Here is a 15,800-nt window from a genome sequence, read left to right as displayed (position 1 = left end):
GATAATTAGAACCTACAATAATTAATGATTAACCATATAATGCAAAGCCAATTCTTTCTTCCTATTGATAATACATAGAAATGAAACCAGAAACAAATTTTATTCATACAATATATAACATAGTATATATAGGATCAAAGTAAACATAATATGCTTTAAACAAAAGCATACAAAGGATGAGTCATTTCACCCCGAACAAGAACTAGCTCATTTACAATTTTCAAGCAAACCAGTACCCTTGAATTTCTCTTCCATTATCCCATCCATACGAGCTGCCATGTCTTGAGTCAGATAATTCTCCCAGTCTCCGATCTTTCCTTTCCTAAAAAACGCGCTGTTTACATAAGTAGAAGGATGGTCTTCTCTCTCCTTATCTCCTTTGTTAGCTTCAAGATTCTTCATTGTCTCGAAGCTGCAAAGATTTACAACTTTCTCAACAACCCCATTCTTCTCTTCCTCAGCTGTGAACCCATAACCCATGAACTCAGCCAATCTCGTCACATAAGGCAAAGGATCAGCTCTCACAGTCTCGTACTTAAGGAACAAAATCGTATCTGGATTCTCTTGGTGAGCTTTCCAATAACCTAAGACATGATCAAGATAAGGACCTTCCCCGGAAATACCTTGGCAGAACATATCAAAACACTCCTCAAGACCATTGAGCGAGCCACTTTCTGACCTATTCTTTTGGTAGAAATGCCACACGGAGATGAAGGTGTCCTTTGGGTCTCTCCATATGTAAACCATCTTACAACCCGACTTCACGACCGAATCAGGTAATAACTCATGTGGCAAATGAGTTGCAAACAGAGTGTTCCCTTTGTCTTGGAGAACATCAATGTGAGGGAACAGAGGGAACTCGATCTCAATGAAAGGAACAAGCTCGTGAGGGTTACGTTTGAGGAGAGGGTTTGTGGAATCTTCGAAGCGAGATCGATTGGCTATTGCGAATGTTAGTGATTTGAGCCAAGTGGTACCTGTCTTCGGGTAGCTACAGACGAGGAAGTCACTAGGTCGAGCTTGGAAGAACTCTCGTGCGTAAAGAGAACCTTCAAGGATAGGCTGTATCCACCAGTGACCACAGTACTTGATAAAGGGAGCTTTGGGCCTCCAGCCTTTCACGTGAGGCAACGTGGAGATCAGGTCTTGGTACCGTTTCCGATGCTTCTCGAACTCTGTTGCCTCTTTCTCGGTCTCGTCATGGTTTGGCACGGTAGTGTCGGTTACGGTTTTTGTTGCCATTGGAGACAGAGGAAGAAGATTGGAGGAGATGTGTTTTTGATCTGTGAGAGATGGTCGTTGTTCGAACAAGATTGGATCAGAGCGGGCTTTTTATATTATAAGCCACGGTAGGGACATCAACATTTGTTCTCAGAGGTAAAAAAAGAGACGTTTGCTTTCTAGTTGTTCCTTTTGTCGTTATACTAATCAAAATTACTACCTGCTTTCACTAAAAAGACTAGTATAATAAATATAGACTGGCCACTAACCACATGCTTCATTTGCTTGTACCGAGGACCGGATCTTGATCTGATTACGTTAATGAAGCTAATTTTGATTAGCCACGTGAAACATTTATGAGTATTTTGATTCTTTGATGAAGCTAATTTTGATTAGCCTAGCGCGGATTATGTATTTTAATCCTTTTTCGTTCGTAAAATGTTGAAAGATAAACTTTTTTTTTGTAACACTGTTAAAAGATAAACTTACAAGTACTAAATGAGCCTATTAGTGATCCATATTTGTATATCTATACTCTCTATTATACCCCGGTTTACTTGGTCTACTCGAATTATACTTGTGTATACTTAATCACTTGTGCATTGTTCATTAAGTTAACGAGAGATTCATTTTAAATTTTTAAGCTCTTCTCTCTCAATAAAGCCAGTAGATTCTTGCACATTAATAATACATAGAAATGAAACAGAAACAAATTTTAGTCATCCAATATGTAACGTAGCACATATAGGATCAAAATAAACGTAATGAGAAAATTTATGCTTAAAACAAGCACACAAAGGATCAGTCCCCCCCGGAACAAGAAGTAGATCATTTACCATTTTCAAGCAAACCAGTACCCTTGAATTTCTCTTCCATTATCCCATCCATACGAGCTGCCATGTCTGCAGTCAGATAATTTTCCCAATCTCCGGTCTTTCCTTTCCTGAAATACATGTCGTTTGTATATGGAGAAGGATGATCTTCTCTCTCCTTATTTCTTTTGTTAGCTTCAAGATTCTTCATTGTGTCGAAGCTGCAGAGATTTACAACTTTCTCGACAACCCGATTCTTCTCTTCCTCCGCTGTGAATCCATAACCCATGAACTCAGCCAATCTCTTCACATAAGGCAAAGGATCAGCCCTCACAGTCTCGTACTTAAGGAACAAAATCTTTTCAGGATTCTCTTGGTGAGCTTTCCAATAACCTAAGACGTGATCAAGATAAGGACCTTCTCCAGAAATACCTTGACAGAACATATCAAAACACTCTTCAAGACTATTGAGCGGGCCACCACGAGTTGACCTTTGCTTTTGGATGAAACTCCAAAAGGAGATGAAAGTGTCTTTTGGGTCTCTCCAGATGTAAACCATCTTACAACCCGATTTCACAACCGAGTCGGGTAAGAAATCGTGCGGCATATGAGTTGAGAACAGAGTGTTCCCTTGGTCTTGGAGAACATCAATGTGAGGGAACAAAGGGAACTCGATCTCAATGAAAGGAATAAGCTCGTGAGGGTTATGTGTGATGAGAGGGTTCGTGGAGTCGCTGAAGCGAGACCGATTGGCTATTGCGAATGTTAGTGATTTGAGCCAAGTAGAACCTGTTTTTGGGTAGCTACACACGAGGAAGTCATTGGGTCGCGCTTGGAAGAACTCTTGCGCGTAAAGGGAACCTTCAAGGAAAGGCTGTATCCACCAATGACCAGCGTATGAAATTAGGGGAGATTTCGGCCTCCATCCTTCCACGTGAGGCAACGTGGAGATCAAGTCTTGGTACCGTTTCCGATTCTTCTCGAACTCTGTTGACTCGGTCTCGTCATGGTTTTGCACGGTTGTGTCCGCTACGGTTTCTGTTGCCATTGGAGAAGATTGGAGGAGATGGTCGTTGCTCGAACAAGAACGGACCAGAGCGGGCTTTTTATATTAAAAGCCACGATAGGGACATTAACATTTGTTTTCAGAGGTCAAAAAAAAAGCAGACGTAAAAAAAAAACGTTTGCTTTCTAGTTTTTCGTTTTCTCGTTATATCAAAATCATTATTAGTAGTATATTTCATTTTATAATACCTGCTTTCACTAAAAGATAATATAAAAATAGACTGGCCACTAACCACTAACCACATGCTTCATGTGTTTGCACAGAGGACCGGATCATGATCTTGATCTGATTACGTTAATGACGCAGCATCTACATCAATGGCGCCAACATACAGTAACTTCAAATAATTTTCTTTTAGCCGATAGTTTTGTTTTCGACAACATTCTTTCTTTTTCTTTGTTAAAGTTTTACTAGGTGATTTCCCGTGCTCATGCACGGATATAAATATTTATAAAGTAAATATATTATAATAATTAATTGCTATTTACATTTAATTTTATATTAATTTATAATTGTATGCATAATCTATATTACTTAGACATATGATTTTAGATATATTATACATTGTCAGTTTTGTTATTTTTACAGTTGATTTAGTTATTATTTGGATATATTAGTTTGCATTTATTTCTTTAAATTCAATTATAATATTTTTATTCTAAATATATTAAAATTTTGATTTTTTTAAATTTTTATTTAGGTTGGTTGGTAGTCTTACATATGTAAATATATTTTAGGATGATTATTTATAAATTAAGATATATTGTGTTTAGAATGAAATAAAAAGTAAACTAAAGTGTCGGATTCTAAATTAAATTAATTAATATAACGATGATATTATGAAGTCTCATGCCTACATGTATAAATTTTACAAAAGAACAAAATTGTCAATTGGTTAATATTTTATTTTCATTTGTTAATATATTTTGAATCATCCTATAATTTATATTTATAAAATTAATTATTACCATAAAATATATATTCTTATTGTTGTTTAATCTATGCTATTAGGTATAAGTTGGATTAATCGAGTTACTCATGTTGTGAGTATATTAAGTTGCATATATTCTTTCAAATTTAAACTGAAATATAATTATTTTTACTATAGTTAAGTCATATCAAATTATTTTTATTTATCGTTTTCCTATTTTAATGTTTGTCTTTTTAGTTAGATTAATGTATTTTATTTTTTTATTCTTCAACAATAAATGATATTTTAAAGTTGTTTTTTTTTGTCAACTTAAAGTTGTCTAAACTATTTGAAAATATAAAAAACAGTCAAAAGTAAACATATAAAGTAGATAAACAATAATCAAACACCAGAAATATTTAAAATATATATTTATTCTCCATCCAAATATTGAAGTTCAACCTATTTTTTAATTTTTAATTTAGGTATTTTGGCTTACATTACTCAAATTTATATGTTTTGAGAAATTTAAAGTATATATAAATTTTGAAAATTTTAAAATAATTCAAACGGGTTATCCGTATCCGAACCGAACCCGCAAATACCCGAATCAAACCGAAACCAAAATTTATAAATATTTGAATGTTGCTGAAATATTTAAACTCGAAAATCTCAAACTCAAATAGATTTTAATCGAATTAGTGGGTCTCCAAATACACATCTCTAACGTAGTCAATGTAAAACGATCAAGTATTACAAATACATGATTAGTATAAATAAATAAAAACTAAAACAGAAAATTAATACCCTTGCGATATCTAGCATGCTTTAAACAAGGACCGATCATTTCCCGCGAACAAGAACTAGCTCATTTACCATTTTCAAGCAAACCAGTACCCTTGAATTTCTCTTCCATTATTCCATCCATACGAGCTGCCATGTCTCGAGTCAGATAATTCACCCAATCTACGGTTTTTCCTTTCCTGAAATACGCGCTATTTGTATAAGGAGAAGGATGATCTTCTCTCTCCTTATCTCCTTTGTTAGCTTCAAGATTCTTCATTGTCTCGAAGCTGCAAAGATTCACAACTTTCTCAACAACCCCACTCTTCTCTTCCTCAGCTGTGAATCCATAACCCATGAACTCAACCAATCTCTTCACATAAGGCAAAGGATCAGCTCTCACAGTCTCGTACTTGAGGAACAAAATCTTATCTGGATTCTCTTGGTGAGCTTTCCAATATCCCAGGACATGATCAAGATAAGGACCGTACGCACAAAAACCTTTACAGAACATATCAAAACACTCCTCAAGACTATTGAGCGGGCCATGTTCAAACCTTTGCTTTTGGAAGAAACTCCACCTGGAGATGAAAGTGTCCTTTGGGTCTCTCCAGATGTAAACCATCTTACAACCCGACTTCACAACCGAATCGGGTAAGAAATCGTGTGGCATATGGGTTGAAAAAAGATGGTTCCTTTTGTCTTGGAGAACATCAATGTTAGGGAACTGAGGGAACTGGATCTCAATGAAAGGAATAAGCTCATGAGGGTTGTGTTTTAAGAGAGGGTTCGTGGAATCGTCGAAGCGAGATCGATTGGCTATCGTGAATGTTAGTGACTTGAGCCAAGTAGACCCTGACTTTGGGTAGCTACAAATGAGGAAGTCACTGGGCCGCGCTTGGAAGAAGTCTTGCGCGTAAAAGGAACCTTCTATTGGACCCAACGGATCAGAAACAAACATGCTATTGGGCCCTTGTCGCAACAAGCCCACCAAGCCTCTCATCTCTGCAACGGCTACAAGAGAAACAAGACAAAACAGAGTGAGAGGGAGTACGGCACAGCGCGAGTCACACCTTCCTTTGCTCAACCGTTTTGACGCTCTTCTTGATGACTGTGAATGAGCTGTCAAGACAGCTGTGACGTCTCTAGATTGTTCTTCTTATCTCTATAAAAGAAAGGCTATGGCCTTAGTTGTAATCAAGTTGAAATGAATAAACTTCAGTAAAAGAAACACATTTCTCTCAAGTTCTCTGCTACCTTTATGGTATCAGAGCTCAGACGATGGATGGGAATCAAGACACCGTCGCAGTTACAGCCCTTACCCTCACTCACGTTGTTACTTTGAAGCTCAAAGAAGGAAACTACCTTCTTTGGAAATTACAGTTCGAGCAGTTCCTTTCAAGCCAAGCGCTTTTAGGCTATGTCACCGGAGATCAGCCTCGCCCTGCTCCAACGATCACCGTTCTTGCTGGAGAAGAAGAAACACAAGCGGTGAATCCGGAGTTCAACAAGTGGATCCAAAAGGACCAACTTATTCTTGCGTGGCTCTACGGTACCCTAACCGAAGAAGCTCTGAAGTCTGTCTATGGTCTCCACACCTCTCATGATGTCTGGATGGCGTTAGCAAAGAAGTACAACCGTGTATCCGCCTCTCGAAGGATGGATCTTCACCGACGCGTTCAGACCATGAAGAAAGGAAACAAGACCATGGCGACCTACCTTTCTGAGATTAAGTCTCTCTGTGACCAGTTAGACTCCATTGGTTCACCTCTCACGGAAAATGAGAAGATCTATGGCGTTCTCAACGGCCTCGACAAAGAATATGAAGCTGTCTGTACCGTTATTGAGCATTCAATGGATACACTTCCAGGTCCCTGCTTTGAAGATGTTGTTCACAAACTCACCGGTTTTGACGATAAGCTGCAGTCGTACGAGCAAGCTCCTGAAGCAACTCCTCACCAAGCGTACTATGCGAACAGAGGAGGTTACTCAGGACGTGGAAGAGGACATAACCGAGGAGGACAGAGAGGACGTGGCTCTTACACAACACAAGGCAGAGGCTTTCCGCAGCAGTTCGGTCAGCCTCCCAACAGAAACACTGGAGGTCAGCGTCCAACTTGTCAGATCTGTGGCAAGTATGGTCATGCTGCTTACAGATGCCACTGGAGGTTTGATGAAAGCTTTACTCCAAACGATCCTCCTCCTCAAGCCAACGTTCTCACTTCTGCAGCAAACCAGCGACCTAATGGTGCAGAGTGGTATCCTGACAGTGGCTCTTCTCACCATGTGACAAGCACTCCTCAACACCTTGATGAAGCTCATGAGTACACTGGAAACGATCAAGTCATGGTGGGGAATGGTGACTTTCTGCCGATAACACACGTGGGTTCTGCTTCAATCAACTCCGGCTCAGGTACTCTTCCTCTTCTTGATGTGCTTGTGTGTCCTGAGATAACTAAGTCCTTGCTATCTGTGTCCAAACTCACCGATGATTATCCATGTGAGTTTACATTTGATGCTACAACTGTGTGTGTAAAGGACAAGCAAACCCGCAAAGTGCTCAGTCAGGGAAGCAAAACTAAGGGCTTGTATCGGCTGGATGCATCGCAGTTTCGAGCTTTCTACTCGTCAAGACAACAAGCAGCAAGTTACAGAGTGTGGCATCTGAGGCTCGGGCATCCAAATGATCAAGTGCTCAAGCATCTATCAACAACAAAGGCTATCTCCTTCAATAAGCTGTCTCAGCATCTCTGTGAAGCATGTCAAGTTGGAAAGACATGCAGGCTTCCGTTTTCAAGTTCAGTTTTTCGTTCAAGTAGAGTCCTTGAGAGAATACATTGTGATGTTTGGGGTCCTGCACCTGTTGTTTCAGTTCAGGGCTTTAGATATTATGTTGTGTTCATAGACAATTACTCAAGGTTTTGTTGGTTTTATCCCCTTAAATACAAGTCTGAAGTTTCTACAATCTTCAAAGCCTTTCAACTTCAAGTAGAAAATCAATACAACAAGAAGATTGCAATATTTCAGTCAGATGGAGGTGGTGAATTCATAAACCATTCTCTTACAAACCACTTTACTGCTACGGGGATCAAACACATTGTGTCGTGTCCACACACTCCAGAACAGAACGGAATAGCTGAACGAAGACATCGACACATAACTGAACTAGGACTGTCGATGATGTATCAAGCGCACTTGCCACATGAGCTTTGGGTAGAAGCATTCTACACGGCTTCCTTCCTCAGCAATTTGCTTCCTTCCTCAGTCAATGATAAGATGCTGAGCCCGTTTGAATTGTTGAATGGAAAACCTCCGGTTTACACAGCATTGAGAGCTTTTGGGTCTGCTTGCTATCCGTTTCTTCGACCTTACGCTGAGCACAAGTTTGATCCAAAGACTCTCTTGTGTGTCTTTCTTGGATACAACGAGAAGTATAAAGGTTACCGCTGTTATCATCCTCCCACTGGTCGTGTCTACATCAACAGACACGTCTTGTTTGATGAGACAAGGCTCCCTTATACTGACGTCTATAAACATCTCTTGCCTCCTGCAACATCCAAACTCGGTTCTGCTTGGCGTCTGCAGTATAATCCTGTGGCGCCGTCTACTGATGCGGATTCTTCTCTTCCTGATGAAGTTGGACAAACGGTCAATGTGCCTCTCTCAGTCCCACAACCGACACCGGTTCATGTTGCAACAGAGGCTCAACAACAGTCTTCAGTCTCTGAATCAAGTTCAGCATCTGAAGAATCAGATAACAATGATGCTCCAGAGGAAGCTGCTCCTGTTCCACCGCCTACAAACTCTCACAAGATGACGACCAGAGGCAAAGCTGGAGTTATGAAACCAAACCCACGCTATGCTCTGTTCACAGTCAAAGGTCTCCCTCAGCTTCCTAGAACAACAGCTGAAGCTTTAAATCACCCCGGATGGAACGGCTCAATGACTGAAGAGATAACAAACTGCAAAGAAACAGATACTTGGGGTCTTGTTCCTTTGCCTCCAGGAGTTAAACCAATTGGATCAGGATGGGTTCACAGAATTAAACTGAACGCGGATGGTACACTACTGAAGCTCCGTTCTCGGTTAGTTGCAAGGGGAAACGAACAGAGAGAAGGGGTTGATTTCCTAGAAACTTACAGTCCAGTTGTAAGATCAGCAACTGTAAGGATCATACTTCACTATGCTGTCATCAACAGATGGGAGATGAAGCAGCTTGATGTTAAAAATGCTTTCTTACACGGAGATTTGACTGAAACAGTCTACATGAAGCAGCCTCCAGGATTCGAAGATAAGGCTCATCCTGACTATGTATGTCTGCTCCGCAAAGCCATCTACGGTCTTAAACAAGCACCGAGAGCTTGGTTTGACAAGTTTTGTTCATTCCTTCTTGAATTCGGTTTTCAGTGCAATGTTAAAGATCCTTCCCTGTTTGTGTATCTGAAAGGAAAAGATGTCCTCTTCCTTCTCCTCTATGTGGACGACATGGTATTGACAGGAAACAACAATGCTCTGCTCAGTCAACTCCTTGTGGAGCTCAACCGACAATTTCGCATGAAGGATATGGGTCAGTTAAGCTACTTTCTTGGTATACAGGCGCATTTCACAGCTCAAGGCTTGTTCCTCAATCAAGAAAAGTATGCTTCAGACCTGTTACAAGCTGCAGGGATGCTTGACTGTTCGCCTATGCCCACGCCTCTTCCTTTGCAACTTGACAGAATCCCACATCAAGACACGGTCTTTGATAATCCTACCTATTTCAGGAGCTTAGCAGGCAAGCTGCAGTACCTCACGCTGACACGTCCAGATATACATTTTGCTGTTAACTTGGTTTGTCAGAAGATGCATGAGCCGACACTCTCTGACTTCAACTTGCTCAAGCGTATCTTGCGATATGTCAAAGGAACTATCAACATGGGCATATCTTTCAAGACTGAAACTGACTCTCAGCTACGAGCATATTGTGACAGTGATTGGGCGGGTTGTCAAGACACAAGACGCTCCACTGGTGGATTCTGTACTTTCCTCGGCTCAAACATGATTTCGTGGTCAGCAAAGAAGCAGGATTCAGTTGCTAGATCGTCTACAGAAGCTGAATATCGAACACTCTCTGATACAGCTGCTGAGCTTGAGTGGATAGTTGGGATGCTGAACAGCATTGGTGTGAAGCAGTACACGGCTGCTGAAGTATACTGTGACAACCTATCTGCAGTTCAGCTCACCGCCAACCCTGTTCTCCACCGCAAGTCGAAACACTTTGCTACACATTACCATTTTGCTCGTGAAAAGGTCGCAAATGGTTCTCTGGTCGTGAAACACATTCCGGCAATACAGCAGCTAGCAGACGTGTTCACGAAGTCCTTGTCTCAGCAAAGCTTCTTTCGTTTGCGATACAAACTCGGTGTTGAGTTTCCACCCACCTCGAGTTTGAGCAGGGGTATTGGACCCAACGGGTCAGAAACAAACATGCTATTGGGCCCTTGTCGCAACAAGCCCACCAAGCCTCTCATCTCTGCAACGGCTACAAGAGAAACAAGACAAAACAGAGTGAGAGGGAGTACGGCACAGCGCGAGTCACACCTTCCTTTGCTCAACCGTTTTGACGCTCTTCTTGATGACTGTGAATGAGCTGTCAAGACAGCTGTGACGTCTCTAGATTGTTCTTCTTATCTCTATAAAAGAAAGGCTATGGTCTTAGTTGTAATCAAGTTGAAATGAATAAACTTCAGTAAAAGAAACACATTTCTCTCAAGTTCTCTGCTACCTTTACCTTCAAGCATAGGCTGTACCCACCAGTGACCACCGTACTCAATCAAGGGAGCTTTCGGCCTCCAGCCTTTCACGTGAGGCAACGTGGATATCACGTCTTGGTACATGTAGAGCTTTGGTGATGTATAATCAGTTGAAGAAGACTTAAACCGAGACTGGTTATGTCAATTGAGCGGTCTAATTTGAGGTGGAAGCGTCCGGTTTGGTTAGGCTGGTTAAGCTCAAGGTTTATGGCGGTTTAGCCAACTTAATGAATGTAATTAGCCTCTGATATATAAAGAGCGCATGTGGTTAATCCCCTCTCTCTTGTGAGCTATGTTCTAGAGTGAGCAAGAGAGGGATTATTCGATCTTGTATACAGAAAAGAGAGATAGTGAATTGCTGAGTGAGTTCAGCACGAGAAGTAGGGTTGTTACTCTTCGGAGGGCCTGAACTCGTTAATTGTGTGTGTGTTCTCTTTGCGTTCTTCTATCTTCTTCTTGTGTGTTCTTCTATTGAGAGTTCGAGGAGTTGTTGATCGTGATCGGAGCAGAGAAGATCCTAACAGTACAGTTTCCGATTCTTCTCGAACTCTGTTGCCTCTTTCTCGGTCTCGTCATGATCATGGTTTGGCACGGTAGTGTCGGATACGGTCTCTGTTGCCATTGGAGATGGAGGAAAAAGATTGGAGGACTTGTGTTTCTGATCTGTGATAGATGGTCGTTTGGACAAGATCAATCATAGCAGGCTTTTTTTATTAGCAGCACCGATAGAGACATTCACGTCTGTTATTTTTAATTGTTCCTTTTTTAGAAGTTATATTAATCGTAATTACTATATTTCATTTTGGTATACCTGCTTTCACTAAACATTAGTATAAAAATATACGGGACCACTAGCCACATGCTTCGTGTGCTTGTACCGAGGACCGGATCTGTATCTGATTACATTTAGTACAGTGTTTTTAAAACCAGACCGGCGAACGAACCGGAAATATTTTGGGTTACGGGTCAATGTGGTTCGATCTGGTTCGATTGTATTCGACCGGGTTTAATGGACTAAACTGAATTTAATAATGTTTTATATATAATATGCATATTTTAACAAATAAATTTAGAAAATAGCAAACTGAAATGTTATAAAAATAATAAAATAATCTAATAGTTCAAATCTAAATCAATAGAAAAATATATTTAAAATTTATTTTCCAAGTTTATCACTATAAATCTTTATCATCTTTTAAAAAAATTATATACACATTGTGACGATTGTTGATTTTCTATGTTTGAATTTGATGGAAGTGGAATTTCTTGATCATTCTCTTCCATTGCTTAGTACACTGCAAAAAAGTTTTGCAGAGAACATCAAAGACACAAACATAAGTTTTCAATTATTAGTTTCACCCAGAAAAATAATACCTTGACAAGTATAAAATACCTTATGAAATGTCACACACTTAAAAAGAAAAAAGATGTCAAAGACAGAAATACTTTGAGTTGTAGTTTGTCAAAAATACTATTTTTTATTTTGAAAAAATCTAATTATTTTATTAACCAAAATTTTTTTTTCTATGCGAACCAGGGTTTAACTGGTTCGTTGGGTCACCGGTTCCTGGATTTTTAACGGTTCAATATGGATTTTTAACCGGTTCAACTTTGATTGGGTTTTGGCATTAACCCAACCCGGCTTGGTGTCCGGTTCGCGGTTGAACCCGGTCCGACCGCCGGTTCGGTCCGGGTTTAAAAACACTGGTTATCCTTTATTTTAGTGTTTCTGTTTTATGTTGTTCATCAAACCGTCGAGGATCTTTCCGGTTATTATTTTGTTACCGTTGAGCATAGCTCCGGGTGTAATTTCTTAAACTCGGTTTAGATTTAATATAATCGTTTGTGTGACAAAAAAAAAAAAGAAGATCGAGAGTGTTTGTTTTCTCGTATAAATATGTGTGTGTGATATTGTGTAAAACATTGAGATCAATATAAAAATGTAGACATGAAAACTGTTCTCTCTTCTCTCTACAACATAAAGCAACATGAGAGTAAAGAGAGTGTATGTGGGCTTGTGTTATGATGAAACACAAGTAAGAAAGAGTAAACAACACATAAAAACAGAGTTGAGCTGCATGGTTAAGATACATCGACATGAAACAGAAACAAGTTTCATTTAACCAAATATATAAAATTGTACATAGAGAATCAAGGACAAGGAGCATTGGAGCAACCTTACGCTTTAGGTGCCATATGTCCCATGGGTGACCAGTCATGATGGTAGCGATATTTCGAATACATGTTGCAGATTCTTTAGGTGCTTTAAAACCTTCAAGAATCTTGAAGCTATCAAAAGAGATAAGGAGAGAGAGAGGACCGTCCTCCTGTTTATGCGAACTAATCTCGTCTAGTCGTTTTGCGCCTTGTGTTTTAGTTATAATGATTTAAAATGGCAATGAGGCAATCCTCCTTATTTTATGTCATGCAATCATACACCATATCTCAAGCAAAGTCAATTCTTTTTTCCTAGTGAAAATACATTCACATGAACAGAAACAAGTTTTATTCATCCAATATATATGTAACGTAATGAAACAAACTTATGCTTTAAACAAGCATACAAGGAACTAACTCATTTACCATTTTCAAGCAAACCAGTACCCTTAAATTTCTCTTCCATTAACCCATCCATACGAGCTGCCCTATCTGGTGTCAGATAATTTTCCCAATCTCCGGTCTTTCCTTTCCTGAAATACGCGCTCTTTGTGAACGGAGAAGGATGATCTTCCCTCTCCTTATCTCCTTTGTTAACTTCAAGGTTCTTCAACGACTCGAAACTGCAAAAATTCACAACTTTCTCAACAACCCCATTCTTCTCTTCCTCATCTGTGAATCCATAACCCATGAACTCAGCCAATCTCTTCACATGATGCAAAGGATCAGCACTCAAAGTCTCATACCTAAGGAACAAAATCTGATCCGGATTCTCTTGGTGAGCTTTCCAATAACCTAAGACATGATCAAGATAAGGACCATACGCAGAAATGCCTTTACAAAACATATCAAAAGACTCCTCAAGACCATTGAGCGGGCCACTTTCGGACCTTTTCTTTTGGAAGAAATGCCACAAGGAGATGAAAGTGTCCTTTGGGTCTCTCCAGATGTAAACCATCTTACAACCCGATTTCACAACCGAATCGGGTAGTGACTTGTATGGCATATGAGTTGAGAACAGAGTGTTTCCTTTGTCTTTGAGACCATCAACTTGAGGGAACAAAGGGAACTCGATCTCAATAAAAGGAATAAGTTCGTGAGGGTTACGTTTTAGTAGAGGGTTTGTGGAACCTTCTAAGCGAGATCGATTGGCTATTGCGAATGTTAGTGATTTGAGCCAAGTAGAACCTGTCTTTGGGTAGCTACAAATGAGGATGTCATTGGGTCGCGCTTGGAAGAACTCTTGGGCGTAAAGGGAACCTTCGAGGATAGGCTGTATCCACCAATGACCACAGTATCCAATCAGGGGATCTTTAAGCCTCCAGCCTTTCACGTGAGGAAACGTGGAGATCAGGTCTTGGTACCGTTTCTGATTCTTCTCGAACTCTGTTGACTCTGTCTCGGTCTCGTCATCGTTTCGCACTGTAGTGTCGGTTACGCTTTCTATTGCCATTGGAGGACATGTATTTCTGATAGACATGTGTTTCTGATCTGTATGAGATGAGAGATGGTTGTTGTTCGGACAAAGATCGGTTCAGGGCGGCATTTTATATTAGAAAGCAACGACATTTCTCTGCCCCCTAAATATTTGTATTAGGGCTGGGCGTTCGGGTACCCATTCGGGTTTCGGTTCAGTCCATTCGGGTCTTGGGTTTTCGGGGTCAAAGATTTCAGCCCCATTCGGATATTTCTAAATTTCGGTTCGGGTTCGGTTCGGATCTTTGCGGGTTCGGTTCGGATTCGGATAACCCATTTAAAATGTTTTTAAATTTTCAAAATTCATTATATACTTTAAATTTTCAAAATCTATAAGAAATATAATATATTACATATAAATTTTCATAACATATATGTCAAAATACCTTAATTTAACATATAAATTGGTTTTCTTTTGAATATTTGGATAAAGAATCAATAGATATTTAACTATTTTGGGATTTTCAGTATACTTTAGCTATTTTAAACATTTACTTTTGACTATTTGCATATATTTTCCGAGTATTTTTGGAAAACTTAAAGGTATCTTATATATTTTTAATATTTTTGATATACATTACATATAAAAATATTGTATATATTTAAGTATATAAATTTATTTCGGATACATTCGGGTATCCAAAATATTTCGGTTCGGATCGGTTCGGTTTCGGTTCTTTAAATATCGAAATTTTGAATCCGTTCGGATATTTAATCAATTTTGGTTCGGGTTCGGTGCTACTTTTTCGGATCAGGTTCGGTTTTTCGGGTTCGGATTTTTGCCCAGCCCTTATTTGTATAAAGAAAAATGTTTTTTTTAATAAAGAAAAATGTTTAAATTAAAAAGAAGCTATAAAATATAGAGAGTAGATATTTTTGTCCTTACTTTAGCTTTATTTATTTGAGACATTGATGATTGGTTGGATTTATGTCCTTACTTTAGTTTTATTTATTTTTAAATCAGCAAAATTTATCAACATGATCTTTATTTTTAATAGTTAAACTTACATCAAGTTTTTATAATTTTTTACCAATCGTGATTTAGCCTTATTTTTAAGATTACAACAAAAAATTTAGAGCAATTCTTTTTCTTATGTGTATTAAGTATAAAATCTAAAACTCTCTTTTATAAACTGTAGAATCTGTAAAATAAAAAAAACTATCTATAATATAAAATAAATTAGATAATCATAGTTAAACCATCTTTAAATATTTAATTTAATTTTGGGTATTTTTAAATTGATTGAAATATTTTAAATAACATCTTTATTATTTACATATCACATTTTAAATAACAGTAAACTTTGATAATTTATAAAAAATAATATAAATTCTTTAATTGATGAAAATTAATTATTTTATATATACATTACATATTTCACATATTTTATTTTATATATACATTACTATATTTCCTTTTGTAGTTATATATTAATCCTAATTACTATATTTCATTTTGGTATACCTGCTTTCACTAAACATTGGGGTGATTAGTTCGACTGTATCTATAAAAATTTAGCTGTAAAAGTTTAGCTGTAGGTAAGTTGGTTGTAGCTGTAAAATCGTTACTGTAGATTTTTTTG

At 38.6% G+C, this 15,800-nt stretch overlaps 4 protein-coding genes and 1 long non-coding RNA gene across 5 annotated transcripts; 1 reads left to right on the top strand and 4 right to left on the bottom strand.

Moving 5' to 3' along the window:
- Window positions 1-83: 83 nt before the first annotated feature.
- Window positions 84-1,307, bottom strand: LOC108816407 (cytosolic sulfotransferase 18-like). The gene has a single exon (XM_018588982.2). The coding sequence runs from the start codon at window positions 1,240-1,242 to the stop codon at window positions 208-210; it is 1,035 nt and encodes a 344-aa protein (XP_018444484.1). The 5' UTR covers window positions 1,243-1,307; the 3' UTR covers window positions 84-207.
- Window positions 1,308-1,875: 568 nt separating this feature from the next.
- Window positions 1,876-3,250, bottom strand: LOC108816052 (cytosolic sulfotransferase 18-like). Its single transcript, XM_018588619.2, has one exon. It carries the CDS (start codon window positions 3,079-3,081, stop codon window positions 2,050-2,052), a length of 1,032 nt encoding a protein of 343 aa, XP_018444121.1. The 5' UTR covers window positions 3,082-3,250; the 3' UTR covers window positions 1,876-2,049.
- A 1,431-nt stretch (window positions 3,251-4,681) lies between these two features.
- Window positions 4,682-10,326, bottom strand: LOC108814930 (cytosolic sulfotransferase 18-like). The gene has a single exon (XM_056990453.1). It carries the CDS (start codon window positions 5,793-5,795, stop codon window positions 4,878-4,880), a length of 918 nt encoding a protein of 305 aa, XP_056846433.1. The 5' UTR covers window positions 5,796-10,326; the 3' UTR covers window positions 4,682-4,877.
- Window positions 10,327-10,528: 202 nt separating this feature from the next.
- Window positions 10,529-11,619, top strand: LOC130497553 (uncharacterized). The gene is made up of 2 exons (XR_008936536.1): window positions 10,529-10,668; window positions 11,114-11,619. It is a non-coding gene; the product is annotated as an uncharacterized LOC130497553 (long non-coding RNA).
- A 1,410-nt stretch (window positions 11,620-13,029) lies between these two features.
- LOC108816453 (cytosolic sulfotransferase 18-like) lies at window positions 13,030-14,274 on the bottom strand. The gene has a single exon (XM_018589025.2). It carries the CDS (start codon window positions 14,219-14,221, stop codon window positions 13,160-13,162), a length of 1,062 nt encoding a protein of 353 aa, XP_018444527.2. The 5' UTR covers window positions 14,222-14,274; the 3' UTR covers window positions 13,030-13,159.
- Between the last annotated feature and the right edge of the window lie 1,526 nt (window positions 14,275-15,800).

Source organism: Raphanus sativus, chromosome 7, assembly GCF_000801105.2.
Source record: "Raphanus sativus cultivar WK10039 chromosome 7, ASM80110v3, whole genome shotgun sequence".
NCBI classification, from domain to species: Eukaryota; Viridiplantae; Streptophyta; class Magnoliopsida; order Brassicales; family Brassicaceae; genus Raphanus; species Raphanus sativus.
The sequence above is the reverse complement of the archived record's forward strand: the minus strand, read 5'-3'. Positions and strand labels throughout refer to the sequence as shown.

What these genes read in the sequence shown, in the direction of transcription:
- LOC108814930 (XM_056990453.1), bottom strand. Translation starts at nt 5,795, where the DNA reads ATGAGAGGCTTGGTGGGCTTGTTGCGACAAGGGCCCAATAGCATGTTT.
- LOC108816453 (XM_018589025.2), bottom strand. Translation starts at nt 14,221, where the DNA reads ATGTCTATCAGAAATACATGTCCTCCAATGGCAATAGAAAGCGTAACC.
- LOC108816407 (XM_018588982.2), bottom strand. Translation starts at nt 1,242, where the DNA reads ATGGCAACAAAAACCGTAACCGACACTACCGTGCCAAACCATGACGAG.
- LOC108816052 (XM_018588619.2), bottom strand. Translation starts at nt 3,081, where the DNA reads ATGGCAACAGAAACCGTAGCGGACACAACCGTGCAAAACCATGACGAG.